At 43.1% G+C, this 18,814-nt stretch overlaps 1 protein-coding gene across 1 annotated transcript; it reads left to right on the top strand.

The window, feature by feature from the left end:
- The first annotated feature begins 1,285 nt into the window (after window positions 1-1,285).
- On the top strand, window positions 1,286-18,559 carry LOC119657602 (ankyrin repeat and LEM domain-containing protein 2). Its single transcript, XM_038064601.1, has 11 exons — window positions 1,286-1,488; window positions 2,239-2,394; window positions 8,505-8,989; window positions 9,046-9,198; window positions 9,276-9,353; window positions 9,408-10,514; window positions 10,574-10,709; window positions 10,822-11,093; window positions 11,157-11,275; window positions 17,152-17,283; window positions 17,352-18,559. Exons 1-11 carry the CDS (start codon window positions 1,434-1,436, stop codon window positions 17,617-17,619), a joined length of 2,961 nt encoding a protein of 986 aa, XP_037920529.1. The 5' UTR covers window positions 1,286-1,433; the 3' UTR covers window positions 17,620-18,559.
- The last annotated feature ends 255 nt before the right edge of the window (window positions 18,560-18,814 follow it).

Here is an 18,814-nt window from a genome sequence, read left to right as displayed (position 1 = left end):
TGGGAGGGTAGACCGTCACCATGTGTGCCCCTGGTATATCATATCCAGAACATGTAGACAATTCCGTTCCCTTCCATCCAGGCAATTTAGGAACTATAGTCCTAAGCCAGTCCTTCATATCTTCCCTCGCGCAGTATACCAGTATAAGACCTGGTTGAAAGCGTATGCTGATGAGCACGAGCTCCTTATTCTATCTGTCGTATATCATAATATTGACGAGGTCCTCAATTTTTTCCTGATCCTCACGAGTGAGTATTTGGTCCGAAAATACTTTCGGTAGTATAGCCAATCAAATCATCTTTACCACATTAGCATATCTAACGGCAGTTCTCCTGGCTCCTTCCTTCACGTCTAGGATTTCTCTCCTCTTGGGGTCGGGTTTGACATTCTCGGGAGTATTACCCTCTTTCGCCTGATCTCCGCTGCTCCCCGTTTTCTTGGCACCAGTGCTGAAGGCTTAAGTCTATTATGAACCTTCTTAAGGAATTCTTTTGTTTTCAGGCCTTCCTTCAGATAGCGCAGATAGCATTTAGTGCCTGAGTATGCAGACATATTCTTGCTTTTTGAGCGCTGATTGTGGTCTTCACAGTAAGCCAATGTTAGCCTTGGCTCCACTGCTTTATTTCCCAATTTCTTGGGTGTAGTCAGTTACGGAGATGTACCTCCGCCTGATAGGCCAGTTTATGTGCGGCACGGGGTCCAGCTAGTTTGTTATTTGTTTTGATGATTTTGTAGTGCGGTTGTGGTGGGATTTACTACTGTAGTACTCATATAGTGAGCGCGAGTATAGGGTTTAGAAGGCTCGTCACCTGGTTGAGGGTGTGGCTATAACCACTCATTAAAGATCTTACTAGACGAGATGCTTGGCTGCTGGAACCGTACATCAACCCCAGGGGGAGATAGGTTGGCTCCCAGGGGGTGATATTCCGCATCAGATTATCCTGCAGTCCATTGCATGACTTTATGACGTCGTAACAGGCGCATTCTCGGCGATTTGCATCTCAGAGATATAATCCATAAATCAATAGACCACTGGAAAATTATATTGAATAAAGAATCCTGTCAAAACTTTAACAAACAAAACTTTCTTTATTCACACTCATTCTTTCATGGAAAATGATAATTCCAATGACATCATCACTTACCGCCCTCGCATTATAACCCCTATTCATGGGAATTTCTAAGTCCATCCGTAACGGCTATTCTAATCTCCACTCCATTTAGCTCAGACCCCATTCAAATGCTCCCAACTTCATGTGGCATCGTTCAAATGCCAAAAGGAAATTCACGGAAGAAAGGGAAACGCCAACGGAGAAGACTTGTGTCGCGCAAAATAAAGGCAAAAATCTTGTCCAGTTCGGTTCCGCTTTATCTGAGTGAAATTCTGTTGGGGGAAGTGTTGTGTTCAGTTGGATTTATGTGTAATCGCGACCATGACCTACTACAGCATTCATATTCCGTCGAAAACGGACTCCGAAGATGAAGGCGGTTGGTAAATTTTGCGAATTCCCGTTTACGTTCAACTGACGAGCGAGCGTAGTCGCGCGAACATAACCTTCAAAGCTTTTGTTTACCACCCGAAAAGTGCAAAACAGCTGGTCCCTTGTTATCTGTTTTGTGGGCCAGCGTTTGAAATCGCAGTAGTTCGCGGCGGTTACCGTTACTGGGTTAAAGATTGATTTCTTGGAAATCAATGGGACTCGGTCGCGTAGTCAGAGGCCATCGAATGAAGCAGTTCGTGCGGGAGTTTGTTTTGTTTGTTGCTTTGTGCTGCCTCGAGCGGCTGTCATGTCATGCAAATTACTGGTATCGCCATCGTCGCTCGTTCGATTGCGTCCGCGGCGGTTTTATCTTTCTGGGGCAAGATTCCGAGACATCAGACCACAAAAGTGACCTTCAGTGAACGCGAAATGCCACCGCTGCGCTCTGTGACTCGTGGCTTTTACTCCGGTGGCGATTTGCGACAGACGGAGCAATTCCCCGATTGGGTGATCTAATTTTAAATAAGGAGAATTGCTTACGAAAATAAAACTTTCCGGAGCGATTGTTAGCGGGAAATTAGAAATTAGCCGCTCGCTCGTCACCTGTTCACGCGACCACACCGGCGCGCCGCTGCTATTGCTGCCACGGGCAGCGTTTCGCTATTTATTGCATAAACGAATGCCTGGCGGAGCGAATCGATTGAATCCGCATAGTGAATGTGTTTTGTACTGAGTCCGCTGTTTTGTTATTTTGCAGATAAGGCGCTTGTTTTCACCGATTTCGAGGAAGCCTTGAAAGTACTGAAGACCCACAAGGATGCCAGGCTGAAGACCTTCAAGAACAACCGAGATGCGCTCAAATTCTCGCAAATTGGATTCGAGAGCTGCCCGATAAAGACTAGTGGACTGAAATGTGAGTAGATTCGTTGCTCCGTAACGGATTGTTTATAATTAAGTCGAAATGCGATGTGATAGGCGATGACAACCTCTTCACTCTTCAAAGGCCAACCCTTAAAAGGCTTGCTAAAGGTTCCCTTTCCCTCAACTCATAAATTGGGAGAAGAATTTGCACTTGCTAGTTGGTGCCTTGAATATGGTTCTTCTCTTACAACAACGTAGAATAGGATTGCCGCCCTCTTAAAATATGATTTATGCACATCCTCCTACGACCTTTCATCAGACGAGAGAAACTCCGAAGTTCTATTACATTCAATATTTACCACTACTTTCTAGCTTCTCGACATGGCCGTAGTCCGACTTGAGAACGCCCTCAGTGCATTACGTGATCATAGCCGCTTCCATCTCCACCAAGATCAAACTAGCTCTTTCAAATCAGAACTTCGCCATTTCTAAATGGATACCACTGCACGGCCACCAGCAATGAAATTGTCGCTCTTTCTTAAGGCAGCCAGACATATTTCGAGACGAGTATTATCAGCACCATCAATGGAGCAACAACCGGTATCCGGTCTAGGCCCACCTTGGTAAGGAACTTCAGGAATTTCTGTTTTGTGCTGAGCTCCACCAAATTGATATCCCTAAGAGCGGTCTGGCGTCCTGCGCTACGCTGGAGCTCGATCCCACACATATTTCTCTAGTATAGACATTGTTCTTATAGACTTTCCAGGCTGAAAGTGGCTACGGGATCATCCAACCTCCTGGGGCCTAAATTCTTCGGAGGATTCTTCTCTCAAATCTCCGGCGGAGAGATAAGGACTACCAAAATCATAACCTTGTAAAGTAGGAGCTTTGCCCCTACGATGAGACGTTAGAACGTTTGATTAATAGTGACGTTCCCCCTCCGCGTAGTAGTGCTAAGGTTTTGAACAACTTGGGTGTCCAGAATAATCTCAACACCTCCACTTGGATGCTACTAAGAAGCAAAATAGAAGAGAAAGCCGATATACCGGGGAGTTCCTTTAGTAGCGGCGCTCCTGGATATTTAGTAGGAATTTTAAAAACGTTCCGGAACAAACAGTCTGCCGACTCTACGGCGTCTTGGAGCCGTCACGTTACAAGTGTCAGCTCCTAAAACCATTAAAGGGGAAGTGTAGCCCACGGCATCTTCATCTGAAGCGTAGATAGGGTATCATATTGGGTTGGGGAAAAGGAAATGTTGTATTTGTGATTTGACGCTTTATTTAAAATACTTAGAATTATCCGATTTAAGTCAAATATGCGCCGTTTTGTTCGCAAACTTGTTGCCATTTAGAAGGCGACTTCATTATCCCCTCCTTATTTGCAAAAACACAGCCAGTTTTCGCAAGCCTCTTTTGAGGCCAACTTGCTAGTACCAAGAGCATTTTGCATGGACCGAAAGAGATGGTAATCACTTGGTGCCAGGTCCGGACTATACGGTGGATGCGATGGGACATCCCATCCGAGCTCCCATAGGTTCTGGCGGGTCATCAAAGATGTGTGAAGCCGAGCGCTGTCCTGGTGGAACACAACACCATTCTTATTGACCCATTCTGGCCGCTTCTGGTCAATCGCTTGTTTCAAACGGTCGAGTTGCTCACAGAAGAGGACCGAATTGAGGTTCTGGCCATAGTTGAGCAACTCATAGTGGATAATTCCCTTCCAATCCCAAAAAAACACACAGCAAAAGCGATGGTTTAGGCCGGCTTATCGCGCTTCGATCACAATCTCTTTCGCTTGAGGTTGTCGCATGTGATCCACTTTTCATCACCAGTCACCATCCGCTTCAAAAATGGGCCGAATTCGTTCCGTTTCAACAGTGCGTCGCAGGCGTTGATTCGGTCCAAGAGATTTTTTTGCATCAACTCGTTTGGCACCCAAATATCCAGCTTTTTAGAAATCCAATCTTCTGCAAATGGTTCCAAACGATTTTATGGTCTATACTCATTTCCTGGCCAATCGAGCGAATGCTCGCATGCCGATCTACTTGGATGATTTCAACGGTGTTATCAGTTTCTACGACGATTGGCCTACCAGTACGGGGTGTATCTTCGACATCCACTACACCAGAACGAAATCGATCGAACCAACGCTGTGCTGTGCGAATCGTTACAGTGTCGGGCCCATAAACTTCACAATTTTTTTCGGCCGCCTTTGCTGCATTTTTACCTCTCAGGTAGTAAAACCGTAAAATATGACGAATTTCTTGCTTGATGGATTCCATCTTAGACGCGCTATATCTTGAGTCTGAAACGTACGATCACAACACTGTCAAAGAGATATTTGTAGCACAGATTGTCGTCTCCAAATCGCCGTATAATATGACCCGATGCGATAAGTACAACACAAGATATATTTAAGTGTCGCCATCTATTGACAAAATAGGACATTTCTTTTTCCCCAACCTAATATTTCTCAAATAAATTTGTACCATTGTAAAGCGGTGCCTGCACCGACAAGTCGGATCAATAGCTGCAAGACATCACTCAGAGAATTTTTGAGAAAAATGCGTTGAGTGACATCAAGCCTGGTGCCATCGTCGGCAGAAACTACCCTGCTAAGATAGACAAATTGATCGACATCTTTGATATTCTGCCTATTAATGCAGATAGGATTTTTATCTTCAATCCGCCTCTGTTTGCCAATCAAGAATCGTTTAACCAAGTGAGACAGCAAACAGATGTTATCAGCGCAATCGAGATGTTTGAAGAAAGAAGTCATAATAATAATAATAATCGTTGGCGCAACAATCCAATTGGATCAGGGCCTTGAAGTGTGTTAGAGCACTTCATTCAAAACCGTAACGGTACACTACAGTACTCTGTAGGAGGCAATGTGGTCAGCATTGCGCTCTCCCGAGATTATTACCCTGATTTGACTCAGGTACTCCTTCACAGCTGAGTCGACTGTTATCCGACGTCAAATCAGGATACAAATCATCATGGTCCATTAAAATCCTACATATCCTCCGGACAAGGCACAAGAAGGAATAATATCGGCGAAAGAATGCAACTTGGACAGATTCCGCTTTGGAATTTCTTTAAAATTTGACTTTCACGCAACACGTCCCATTTTGCGCATTTGTCACTCTGGTAGGTAGGTATCAGTGGCCGCTCCGAAAAGCTCAATTAGCGGTGTGGTGCGCCGTGTGATGCTACAAATTCCTAAGACCATGATTGCTGCGGTAAGAGCAGAGGACAAAGTCTAGCATTCACGAAGGAAAGCAGCTCTCCCAATCTGCAGCTAGAGGTCTCTATGAGGGTCTCAAAGAACGTTTTACCTAGTGTCCGTAGCCTGGCGCTAGCCAGAGCTAGACAATCGCAAAGGCAATGCCTGAAGATCCTTGCGATCGGATTTTGTTATACGCGGGCCAAATTCTTCTTGACTTCACGCAGGTGGTGAGCCTTCGCCATCTGAGGTGCGCGTGTTAGGTAGTGCTAGTAGATTCCGCACTTAACAGTCACCACCTAAACTGTTCAACACGTTCCTGCACCGAGCCATCAGTCTGGAGCGTATAGCTCTGCTACGCTTGGGGCACAGACCACCAGTACTTCCGCTTGGAATACACTGACGTATGACTCGGTTCCACCGTGTGTGTTCAAAAAACTGTCGCATCGACTCCACAAACCATCTTTGATTCGTCGGTGAAGAATACTGTGTCATAGGATTGCAACACTCCGCCGACCTTGCTTTCTACTCTGCTTCTGAAGTACTTCGTCTAGGATATCACTATGGTCATTGGGCTTCGCTATCCAACATCCGCGTATTTAATGTGGAGTTCTACGGGGAGGACTGCATTGCCATGGTACCGCCTGCACACGCGGCCCTTTGAATCCTATCAAGCTTCGTTCTATAGCCCTTTTTGTTCAGCACCTGCCACCACACAATAGGACCGTACATTAGGATGAGATGTAAAACGAATGTGTGCATCCAGAGAATCATCGTCGGTGTTGGCACTAACGTTGTTAAATGCTCCCTCTATATCTCATGTGAATAACCTCGCTCTGGTAATAACAAGCATTCCAGTACATACCTTGTACATCTCGCTCTAATCGCTGATGAGCAAGTGATCTGAACGCCTCATATTGCTCCAAAAAGTATCGTGATTCTACGGAGGAATCCATTAGAGGAATCATCATCAAACTTTCGACGTGTTTTTTCATGCGTTTTAAGCTGATTTTATTATAGATAATATTTGCGACGGAAATAGGCGTGCAAATATCCCTTAGTTACACTCAAGGTGGGTGCCCCTTTTCGGAATTTTAACCCTCATCCTCTTCAATTCACCAGGATACGTCCCACATTCCTAGGATTTACAGATGAGTGGAAGAAGCACTTCTGCAAAGACTGAAAGGAATAGCTCCGCAGGGAGATACGCCGTCGGTCTACCAACTGAACACCTCCCATAGTGAGAGAGCTACTCTAGAACCGTTTGTCACATTACTTCGCGCTATCCCTCTCGCTCTCTCGGCGTAGGTAGCCTTCAAGTCAGGGAATTTTAGCAACGGGAGGGAAGAGGAGGAAAGAAGTTATTAGTTCAAAGAGCTGCTTGCCATACGGTCCCTTCACTGGTCGAGCTCAATCTTCTACTACACAACAAGTAGAACACGAACGTAATGCGAAACAGGATCGCCCTCCTCAGCATCCCTAAATCTCTCATCTCTATCTATAGAGAGTTGCCCTGAATCTGCATAAAGTAGCTAACAAAACCCATTCCACCTTCCACAAGAGGAAAAAATGTGATTGACATTGTCTACCGTCCTAGATTCTGTTGAATTGTTCATAGAAAGCCTCCTTTGTTGCATTGGAAGTCTCCGTTGGTATGTAACGCTGATTCTGAACCGGAACCTACATGAGTTCTAAACTTTCGATGCCTTTCTTATTGCTTCAGTTGCGGGTATAACTTCACCATCTCTTTCCCTGAAGCTTCCTTTTGAGATCTGCGAATTAGTAGAAGTCAGACGAGGCCGGATCTAGTAAATATGGGGGTGCAGGAGCAACCCGAAGCGTAAATTGCGCAATCTCGCCACTGTTTTCATCGACTTGGGAATCGGCGCATTATCCTGGAGAAACAGCGGTTTTTCTTTGTAATGTGAGGCATTTTTTGCTTAACCTGTGTCAACCAATCGATCCAATAATTCAATATAGTAATTGCTGATGATCGTCTGGCCCTTCGCAGCTTCTTAATTGGGCGATCTGAGCGCCCTGCGTCCTCTTTCTTTTAGCTTCAACGGTTTTTTTTTTCCTTTAAAAATCAGTTTAACTAACAGGCGAAATTCGTTATTTTTCCTCGTTTAAACAAACACAAATCTATCGTCATTTAGCCTTCATTATCTCAAAAACTACTGAACCGAATGCCATACAATTTTCACACGTATCCTCTAAAAGTTGGTTCTATCGAAAAGCATGGTAATCGCGGCGGGATGTGTGTGTTACTCTCGGGACTTTATGACCCATGTGTCATGAGAGAGCGCGACCAGCAGATACAGTAAACATTAATCCGACATCGGGTCCACGATCACTTCGCAAGAGAGAGGAGTGCTCCTAAGAGCTTCACAATCTTGCCACGCTTATCACCAGAACCAATGTGTGTGTGTATCGCTTCTCGCTGAAGTTAGAGCAAGCATCCGCACATTCCAAGATCCAATCATAAACCATTGACGAATATAAAATGACATTGATGTGTTAATCCATTTGGTTTCGCCTCTCGTGCTTATATATTTAAACAATATTGTAACTTGATTCCTCCAAATTTGATCTTATTTTTCTTCATTAGTTTGTGCTTTTGCTTCATTTCTGTAACCATTCTTCCTAACTATATCGCGATGTGTTTTCTTATCAAAACCTTCCTCTTTGGTTAGGGGATATGTGGCTCTTCACGATTGAATTATGATTACTGAAAATATTGTTCCTTATTTTCACCCAAGGTATGCGCTCCATTTGCATTCGATTTCATACTTTTATGGTGCCTGCATTCCAATTTTCACGAATAGAATACTTGAAAATATTAAGATTGTCCAAAAAAAACTAAAACAAATAAGAAATTGTTACTTAGGACTAAGAATCACGCAACCTTCATGAAGTAATATATTTTCCCTCATCCAGCTCCTTCAGCAGCAGCAGCGGCCGCCGAAAAGGCTGCCTTCCGAGCACCAACAAAACAAGAGCTTATTCAATTTCGAAAAGCAATCGAAGATGACAAATATGATCTCGTCGAAAAAACAATTTGGGAAAACCCACGATATTTAGTCAACGTCGGAGATACTCCAGCGAGCCTTAAGGACGGCACCCGATACAATGCTCTACATGTTTGCGCCATTCACAAGCGCCCTCGAATTGCAGAATTAATAATAAAAACCATCAGCAAAGTTAGTTTCATAGAATTGCTGCATGGAAAGAAAAATGAGAAAGTTTGTCAAGAAGTCTGTGAGATTCTGCTCGATTACTACCTAAACATGCCGGAGAAAGGACGAAGTGAAACTCCATTACATCTAGCTGTTAAATTTGGGGCCGTGGAAGTCGTTGAAGTTCTGACGTCTTATCCGCAGTGTAAAATGACACCTAACTTGGATAATATGCTGCCAAAAGATGTAAGTCTGGGGTCGATATTTCCTCATTGCAGAATTAAATCTATTTTTCGAAACAGATTATTTGTTCCAGAGTAAATGACGCGAAGCAAGAAGTCAAAGATAAAATTGCGAGCCTTTTAGATGAACGTTTCTATGTTCCTGTCATACGTTCTGTTGACAACTCGTTGCCGCCAACGATTGGAGAGCCTTTTTCAGTGACAAACCCACCAGTAAGTTGTTTCTGTCGGTCGTTATTGTAGCAGCACTTTAACTGGTTCAAATATAATATCTCATTTACTGCCTTCAGGATCTCAACAAAGACCCAATGAGCCCCGAAAGAGAAATTCAAGCGTACGCCGGTCCAATGAACAAGGAGCAAGCACAGGTATGCACATTCGCTTCTTTCCTTACTATTTTACAGTTTTATAATCGGTAACAGAGTTTCCGTCGTCGATGGAAAACACCGCCACGCGTGTCTTCAAATTCCACGGGATCAATTGCTAGCTATCCTGCAAGTCCTTTGAAATTCCCCTGTAGCAGTACACCTCAGAAAGCATCTGAAAATAATAATCATTCTCCAACGTCAGTCAGACACTACCCAGTCAACAATCTCTTTCCAAATAAATCATGCGGCAGTGAGCTTGACGACAGCGTCAACGGGAATTATGAAAGTAAAAAACTTTCGCCTGAGGATGTCATTCAAAACAACAACATAGGATCTGAAAAATCAGGTGGACTTCTGTTCAATACACCTCTACGACTCCAGAGGAAGGATTTGTTCCTAACATATCGCGAGCAAGGCAAATCGCCTTTGATATTGGATAGTGTTGGTCCTGGATCACCAGAATCAAACAGTTCTGTTCTACTCGAAACCGATGTGCTCCCTGATACTCCACTGAAAGAAAGACACTTGAAACTCAGCGACACCGAGAAGGGCTTAGAACTGATTGGTCGCGAGTTGGCCAAGGAGCAGCAAGTTGAATGGAGAGAATATTGGGATTTCCTTGGTTGCTTCGTAGACATCTCGTCTCCAGAGGGCTTATCGAAACTAGAAAATTATTTGAAAGAGCGTAAAGAGAATGAAGACCGGCAACAGAGCAAGTCAACTAAAAAGAAAAAAGAAGATGCTATCCTAGATGGTCTGTGTAACGCCTTGAATAATTTCGACTTACAGAAAAAGCCTCTCAAAGCGAATGCTCCAATCAACGCGTCCAAGAAATCTGATTTTAAACAAAGTGCGATAAACCATGTGGCGTCAACCGGCAACCAAACGTCTGCTCCGTATTTATGTGTTGAGAAATCTCTTCAAGTGTTCGCCAAGCGAATGACCAAAACTATTCTACATAATCTCGAAAGTGTCGTATCGATAAATGACTCTTTCAATTCCGAGTTAAAAAGACTGAAATCGCTTGTTTGTAGTTTTAAGGATGACGCCCGGTTCACTGGTGTTGATTTCAATCTAGTTCATTCACGTTTCGCAAACTTGATCGTGGGTTATTTGAAAAACGCTGATAACTTAGAATGTGATAGCAACACGATCAGCAAGGTAAGATGCTTTTGATCGAACATTGTCGCTCCCAACTAGCAGTACTTTTTGGTTTATAGATTCAAAAGTGTTTTCAGCAAATTATCGATGCACGAAAACGAGTGTCTGCTGAAAAGAGCTTCAGATCACAATTTGACAAGAAAGAGCAGCTGCAGTGTGTCTCCGAATTTATTTTAGAATATTTGAAAACAGATGGTAAGCAAAATACTCACTTTAATGGGGGTTTCCAAAGCATAAACAAAATTAATTTCCGTCCTCACAAAATTTAGCCGGCCCCCTTTACTAAACTGTATCCTTTACTTTCCAGCTGAGCATATTCTTCCTGAAAACTTGAAAACAGAACAAATTTGCCTTAATGTGTGGGAGAAAGGAAAAGAATGCACGTGTCATTGGGAAAATACTGCTAATCGGAAATTCAGCAGAAGGAAACGTTTCGAATTGATGGGCCAAAATTGCGTTGACAGTTCAAGAAATGCAGCTGGAGACCAGAACCACGAAGAGGACAATGATTTATGGGAAAATGCAGAGGACAGCAGTACGGAAAATTCTGATATGGAGGAGGATGAGGAGATATTTTGGGTGAGTTCTGGAAAATAGAAAAAAACAAATTGAAGCAATTATATCCGTTGTCGTTTTTTACAGTCCGATGTTGGTTCTACGGATAGCGATTACGATTTCTATACACCACCTGAGAGTCCTTCAATGCTGGAACAGGATATCAAAGATGAATTATTTGAATCCTATAAAATTTACTTACTAGGGTAAGTGTAGATTCTTTTTTGGGGGGTTTGGCGGTCAATATAAAAGAACTATTAAGATTCCTTCAACGGCCGTCTGTGTCTGTCTGTTTTGTGCTGAGAAACACCGTTTGCAGGAAGCACTTGACTGCTTTGTCCTTGAGGTTAATTCTGTGGAAATTTAAGATTATATTATGTCGATGTTGAGTAAATTTCATGACTATCTTTGTCCCACTACTTTAAGTTGTCATGGTGAGGAAACAAATTTTACTATTAGGACGAAAGTCACATAAGTTCTATAATTGAACGAATTCTTATTTAGGAAGGTGATCAAATCAACTAGAAAAATCTCAACGAAACTGATCTGATCTCTCCTCTTCTTTTTGTTCACCCTCTGTCCCGGCTACAAACGGGATCGGCTCGTCGTGATCGTTTGTGCCTGATGCAGTTGCAAAACATTCAATCCAGCGTATCAGGCTACCGTTGTTTCAGACGGCCAGTTAGTTATTATATAAATCCGGTAACGATGACCTGCAGGGCCGCGCGGGCATCCAACCGTAGCAAGTCTTCTACATACTGGTGGATAGCGGAAATTTCCGGGCTACGAAAAGAGTGTTATAAGCTTCGCCTTTGTCATCATCATCAACGACGCAACAGCCAGCATCCAGTCTAGGGCTGTCTTAATAAGGAACCCCAGACATCCCGGTTTTACGCCGAGGTCCACCAATTGGATATCCCTAAAAGCTGTCTGGCGTCCTGACTTACGCCATCGTTCCATCTCAGGCAGGGTCTGCCTCGTCTTCTTTTTCTACCATAGATATTGCCCTTATAGACTTTCCAGGCTGGATCATCCTCATCCATATGGATTAAGTGACCCGCCCACCGCAACCTGTTCAGCCGGATTTTATCCACAACCAGACGGTCATGGTATCACTCATAGATTTCGTCGTTATGTAGGCTACGGAATCGTGCATCCTCATGTAGGGGGCCAAAAATTCTTCGGAGGATTCTCCTCTCGAACGCGGCCAAGAGTTCGTAATTTTTCTTGCTAAGAACCAAAGTCTTCGAGGAATACATGAGGACTGGCAAGATCATAGTCTTATACAGTAAAAACTTTGGGCCTATGGTGAGACGGAACAGTCTCTGTAAGCTGAAATAGGTTCTGCTGGCTGCCAACAACCGTGCACGGATTTCATCGTCCTAGCTGTTATCGCTTGTAATTTTCGACCCTAGATAGGAGAAATTATCAACGGTCGCAAAGTTGTAGTTTCCAATCTTTATTCTTCCCGTTTGACCAGTGCGATTCGATGTTGTTTGTTGTTTCGATTTTGGCGCTGACATTGCCACCATGTACTTCGTCTTGCCTTCATTAATGTGCCGCCCGAGATCTCGCCCCGATGAATTGCACGGACTGTTTCTTCTATACTTAACGGTGGTATTTGTCCGTCATCTTCAGCTGCCGGGACCTCTAACTCGCCGACATTCTGGTTGTTCAGTAGTTCATCAAAATACTCAACCCATCGCTCCAGTATACCCATTCTCTCAGGAATCAGATTCCCCTCTTTGTCTCAGCAGGATGAGCATTGTGGTGTGTGAGGTGTCATCCTGCTGACTTGTTGGTAAAACTTTCGCGGCTGGTGCGGTTATTCCCTGTACTTTTCGAGTTCACAGACCTATTGGTTCTCCCAGGCTTCCTTTTTCCGTCTGTGAAGTCGCTCGCCGGAATTCGTGATAAGTCTCTGCGCTTGCCCGCGTCCTTTGAGAATGCATTATTACTCGGTATGCAGCCTTCTTCCATTCCGTTGCTAGCTTATATTCATCGTCAAACCAGCCGTTCCGACTCTTTTTACAGCTGGGGCCAAGTATGGTAGTGGCCGTATTTATGATAACTTTCTTCAGATGATTGTGAAGATAATTTGTTGATCTCCAGGAAATCTTTTGACTGCGATTATTGCACCATTCATTTCCCTCTTAAAGGTGTTACGGAGGGCTGTGCTGTGGATGGCTTCAGTGTTAACTCTCATCTGATTGTCAGAGGGGATTCTGGGTGGTGTTGTTATTCGTGCTCGGATTACCATGCTAACGAGATAGTGATCCGAATCTATATTGGCGGCGTTCGACCAGCACGTGGTCAATTTGGTTGAAAGTGGTCCCATCTGGAGAGGCCCACATTTGTTTGACGACTGCTTTCCGCGCAAACCAGATACTTTAACAACCATTTCGTGTGACACTGCTAATTGAATAATCCACAGTGCATTATCATTTGTATTTTAATGTAAGCGATGGGAGCCAACGTATCGCCTGAATACGGGCTCCGTCCCTACTTGGCTATTAAGATCCCCAAAGTATGATTTTAATATCATGTCTGGGATAGGTTTCGAGGGTTCATTCTACTGCCTCGTAGAAAGTATCCTTCTGCGATGCTGCAGCCACCTCGCAGAGGCGTTATTTCTAAATATTTCCTATATTTCTAAATTTGCCTCGCAAGCGCAGAGTGCATAGCCGTGCGCTTATATTTTCAAAGCCGATAACAGTAGGTTTCATTTTTGCCTGACTAAGAAACCTACTCCCAGCACAAGGTTTACTGGATGGCCACTATAATATATGGTGTAGCGACTCTTCTGCAGGAAACCGGTCCCTGCCCAACACATCTCCTGCAACGCTATTGCATCAGCCCTATATTGGCACAGGGCATCGGCTAGCTGCTCGGCAGCTCCAACTCTGTACAGGGAGCGCACGTTCCATGAGAAAATGCGCAAATCGTTATTTCGTTGTCGTTGCCGGGTTCGAGGTTCCTGTTGTGGCTTCGTAACAAGTTGTTTTCCGTGTAGGGATGTCTGCCCTACCTAACCCCCAATCTGGAGGACCAGTTGGTACAATTTTCCCGTTTTTTGGCGGCAATTAATAATGGCGTCATTGTCATTGCTATTTGCCTCGATTCCCAAATTCAAATGATGTCATTTATATTTCATGTGACTATGGGATTATACTTTAAAAATTACCAGGTGAGGTTGATAGCAGAAGTTAAATGAGAGCCGTGTTAATATATTTGATTTTTTATTTAAATCCGATATCGATCCTGCTTTTCGTTGTGGTCTTCACAAAGTGAGAACTGTGACTATCTTTCTACCGAGTGACTGCTCTACTTAGGGAGCAGATCATTTCAGTAGAAAAGAAAAGTAATTAAATTAATTCAGGCAGTTCCCGACTTTCTAACTCCAGATAGATGGCACCGGAACAGCACTCCCCTGCCAGGGATTGAGTGCAAGGAAATTGTGATGGTTGTGCTAGCCGTGACGTGACACGAGGTGTGAATCTGTGGTCTTGTTATTGTTAAATCCTTGAAGACCTGCCTGGTGACAATCAGGAAATCTAACTTCCAGATTTCATTGAGTTTGATCATCAGTTTGTTGAACGGGAACTTGAACGCATTGCCACGGAGGATTCCTGTTGTTGGCCCGAGATCGGGTTCTCTTGGATATTGTCAGCCATCGCATAAGCAAGTTTGAGCTGGTCGATGCATACTGTAATGATACGTCCGGCAACTTCAACTTTAAAGAAATTATCCGTTCTACCGAACACCAATATAGGCCCTGGTACGGATGTTGGAGTATTTTCTCTGGACCATCATTACGAATGAAGACATAATTTATTGTGGCCAGGTCTTTTGATTATGAGGCTTCTTTGCTGTCATGTTGACTCCCATTGACTGGACGTAACATTTGGACACGCTGTCTCAACTCGTTGGCGAAATTAGATATGAATACCTGCTCGCTGTTGGATTGTAAGTCGAAAAATTCGCTTGGGAGACGTAATGGCTGACTATACACCATTTCTGCTGCAGTTGCGTCGAAGTCTTCCTTCCAAGTTGTGCGAATGCCTTTTATCCAGCGGCTATTGTGACATCGTATTGCTGCTTTGAGCTGATAGTGAAAACGTTCAACCATGCCATTAACCGCCGGATGGCATACTTTAGTTCTGATGTGGATTGCATCGGCCAGGTTGCTGAGTTTTTGAAACAAACTTGATTCAAACTGCCTTCCTTAGAGATCCATGTGTCAAGCAGCGCCCTGGCGACTGTAATGTCTTGATCGGGGGTTGGTGCTACTTTCGGACAACGCGAGAAACGGTCTATCATGGTCAAATAGTAGCATTGCCCCCCAGCGACTTATGATGTTCAACTTATCCGTAACTAATCGTCTGGGGTTTGAAGTAACTAATAATGCTTAGTTCGCTGGCACGCGACTTTTCCAGTTCCGTCCGTCAGAACTCATGTAGAATATCATGGTAAGAGGTTCCTCCGATAATTGTTGTGAAGATTAGGATTGTACATTCTCCCATCTCTCCTTGGCAAGTAAGGTGAGTTGTTGAACCGCGAGGACAATAGTGCTAAATATATTAAATAAAGTCTGTAATTTGCCAAAAAATTTGCTTCAAGTATGGGTTTAGAAACGTCCGCTATAACAAATTTCCATGAGAAATCCCGGAAGGTTAGCGATTCCGCCTGTAGCATTTGCTGTTCTATTGCCAGCGGGAAGCTCGAATCGTGCTTTTCTACATGGTCCTTGGAATTTTAAGTCCGGCTAAACCCATACATTTTTATCGAACATGAACAGGCGGCATGAAGACTATGAAACGAGGCGGTTTGCCACCTTTAGCGGCTCCCGATGGCGTTTCTCGAAGTCCAGTTAAACGGTTTCACACATTTGGTGATTTCGGCATTAAATCTTCAGTGATACCAGCATGTACCTTGAGGAGGAAGACTTTCGGGTCTGGGCTGTGAAGGCAATCGGGTATGAGAGCGTCAACGTTTACGTCCAGAAGAATTCTCGGGTTGGGACTCCTGTTTGATTGTGTGTAACTCCATTGGCAGTTCTGCAACTTGAGTTTGCTGAACTAGCTGCGTTAAACTGGTTTCCGCTGCTGAAAGCGAGAATGTTGTTATATCTGTCGCTTCCGCGATATTTGATGGAAGTATGGCGTAGACCTTATCACCTATATCGGCTGGAGTTTGTAGTGACTGAGCATCTACCGTCGCCATAATCGGTTGAAATGCAGATGGTTACTTATAGATTTCTCATCAGAGGCTCCAGAACTTAAATACCACCGAAACACTGCAGGTGGCGGAGGAACTGGGAGGATTTCTCGCGACACATCCATGTGCCCTCCATGAGCTATCCCATTTTCTGTTCCTGGCTGGCACACAACCGCTTTATTAATTGCTCACGTAAGTGGAAATATAAACTGTCTGTCATGGACTCTGTAATTATGGCGCGGTGGCAGCACCGCTATGACTTGCAAAAATTGCTGTTGTGTGTCTGTAATTTTATACCTCTCAAAGCTTGCCTCCACGACTCCTGAACCTTAGAGTCGTAGGGATTGAAGTCTGGAAAACTTGGTGTCCTGTTTACCGCGGTCGCAGTTATACTCTTGTCTGCAGGCGCGTTCTAGGCATTCTCGTTGTCACTGCTTTTACGTTTACCTTGAATTCGGAAATTTTTCTTTTTTAAACTCGGCGTCGCCACTTGGGGAATTATCAGGTGAGGTTGATAGCAGAAGCCGAGTTTACATATTTGAATTGTTTTTTATTTAAATCCAATATCGATCCTGTTTCTCATTGTGGTGTTCACGAAGTGAGAGCTGTGGGTAGACCATTTTTCTATCGAGTAACTGCTCTACTTAACCCTTTCCAATTAAATAGGTTTTAGGATTCCTTCAGTAGAATTGAAAGGTAATTAAATTAATTCAGGCAGTTCTCAACTTTTTTACTCCAGGTAAACATCTGAAAGTGATTAGCACCGCCACAATATAAATACCCAAAAAACTAATCATAAGAAGAAAATATATCCAAAATTATAGTTAACTTCGGCAGTTTACGTTATAATATTCAAATTTTTCAGAAATGAGCCAACAAAACGTGACTTAGATGTCATCAATGCCTTATTCAACACTCAAATCAGTCGAGACCAATATCCACATATCCACCGCTGGCGGGCAGCGGTCTTACGACATTCACTCGAGGAACGTGACAAGTAAGATGAAATCCTATGTCCTACTGACCTCCATTCTAGCTTATCTAACCTTTTGTACTACTTTACAGCTTTCCATCACCCTCAGTAGTCGCAGAGCGTCGTTCTGAGAAAAATAACATAAGCAATAGATTCTTACTGGCGCGTCGACTTTTCTCCTCGCCCCTTCGCTCGTTCTCATCCCCATCGAAACAAAGCGATTCCAGCAGTGGCGGAGATTCCCTTAATGCATGGAGGCGTAGCAGTGACAGCAGCAATAATTCATTTATAGGATCGTCACCGTCAACTACAAGTCGTGCCAATTTGAGTTTAACGTTCATGAATGTTTCCGATATTTAACATAGGTTTGTAAATGTCTGAGTCAAATGTATAATATTGGATATTATTAGAATAAAAGTTGCGAGATATCAACGGACATTGTAAAGGAAAATATAATTTCATCAAATGTACGCTAGAAGATGATGTTTGTTACACGAATTCGTAAAAAGTATGTTCTATGCTTGTAGAATTAGTTTTGGACCTCTGGAGTGCTGAAGGTTATTTAACATTCAAAGTATTCTCTCCTAATAATGTGCTGATAAGTTTATTCTGTGCAAATCTTTTATCATGTTCACCTTACTCATATCATTTTGGATAACATTTCATTTAAATAAGAATCGCCAAATCTATTAATGAACGATGTACTCGCGCTTCAAAACACTCCAACTTTGCAGTCATTCTCGCGCCACCCCAGAGTTTCAAAACGGAAATTCAATCCCCCAAAAATGTGCAGCACTGGGAAAAGCCAATCGAAAAGATTATTTGTTACGAACAAAAGCATGTGTAAATAAAATTTAAAAAAAGAAACAAAAATTGGTTCATCTTCAGGTTGACGTAGAGCCAAAAATTAAACATTCATCAGAGATCTTCCACGAATCGGTACACACTATACATTGTAAGGAACCCAAGAACTAATTAGACAAAACAATTTTGCATTTTTTATAATAGAGAAGCGATTTATGATTCCAATAATTAAATAAAATCGGAAGAATAAGAAAAAAACATAACGGAAACAAGTTTATTCAGAGGTTTTTCCTGTGCTCTGTGTTCGAATTGCATTTCGTCGTTGTATTTACTTTATTTGTTTACGGTTTCGTTTGAAACAATCCAATTTGCTTCTACATATTTATATGTGCCTCTCTCATACAATGTTTTATTCGTTTTACATGTTTTCTTTTGTGATTCCACTTTCTTAATATGTTATATTTAATAGTAATAATTTGCAATAAACTTTTGAAAGGAGACAATTTGGCATTTCATTGTTGGATGAAAGTCATTTGTTAACAGATTCAGTCTTAGGCAATGTGTGAGTGCAACCAAACATAGGAGCAAGAAGTTGCTTTAACGATGCTGACTTTAACCATCGTATATGCTACGAATGGGAAGCGAAATAATATCTTTAACAAGTCTTATCGAAACACTGAAGCGGGTAGTTCCTCGCTTTCGTCCAATATTTGCCAATCTAAGTTAAAAGAGTCAACAGTGACACATAAGA

Source organism: Hermetia illucens, chromosome 5 (assembly GCF_905115235.1).
Source record: "Hermetia illucens chromosome 5, iHerIll2.2.curated.20191125, whole genome shotgun sequence".
NCBI lineage: Eukaryota > Metazoa > Arthropoda > Insecta > Diptera > Stratiomyidae > Hermetia > Hermetia illucens.
The sequence above is the reverse complement of the archived record's forward strand: the minus strand, read 5'-3'. Positions and strand labels throughout refer to the sequence as shown.

What these genes read in the sequence shown, in the direction of transcription:
- LOC119657602 (XM_038064601.1), top strand. Translation starts at nt 1,434, where the DNA reads ATGACCTACTACAGCATTCATATTCCGTCGAAAACGGACTCCGAAGAT. An exon ending in TTTCAGTGACAAACCCACCA is followed by an intron (nt 9,199 to 9,275) that starts GTAAGTTGTTTC and finishes TACTGCCTTCAG; the next exon opens with GATCTCAACAAAGACCCAAT. An exon ending in AGGATGAGGAGATATTTTGG is followed by an intron (nt 11,094 to 11,156) that starts GTGAGTTCTGGA and finishes CGTTTTTTACAG; the next exon opens with TCCGATGTTGGTTCTACGGA.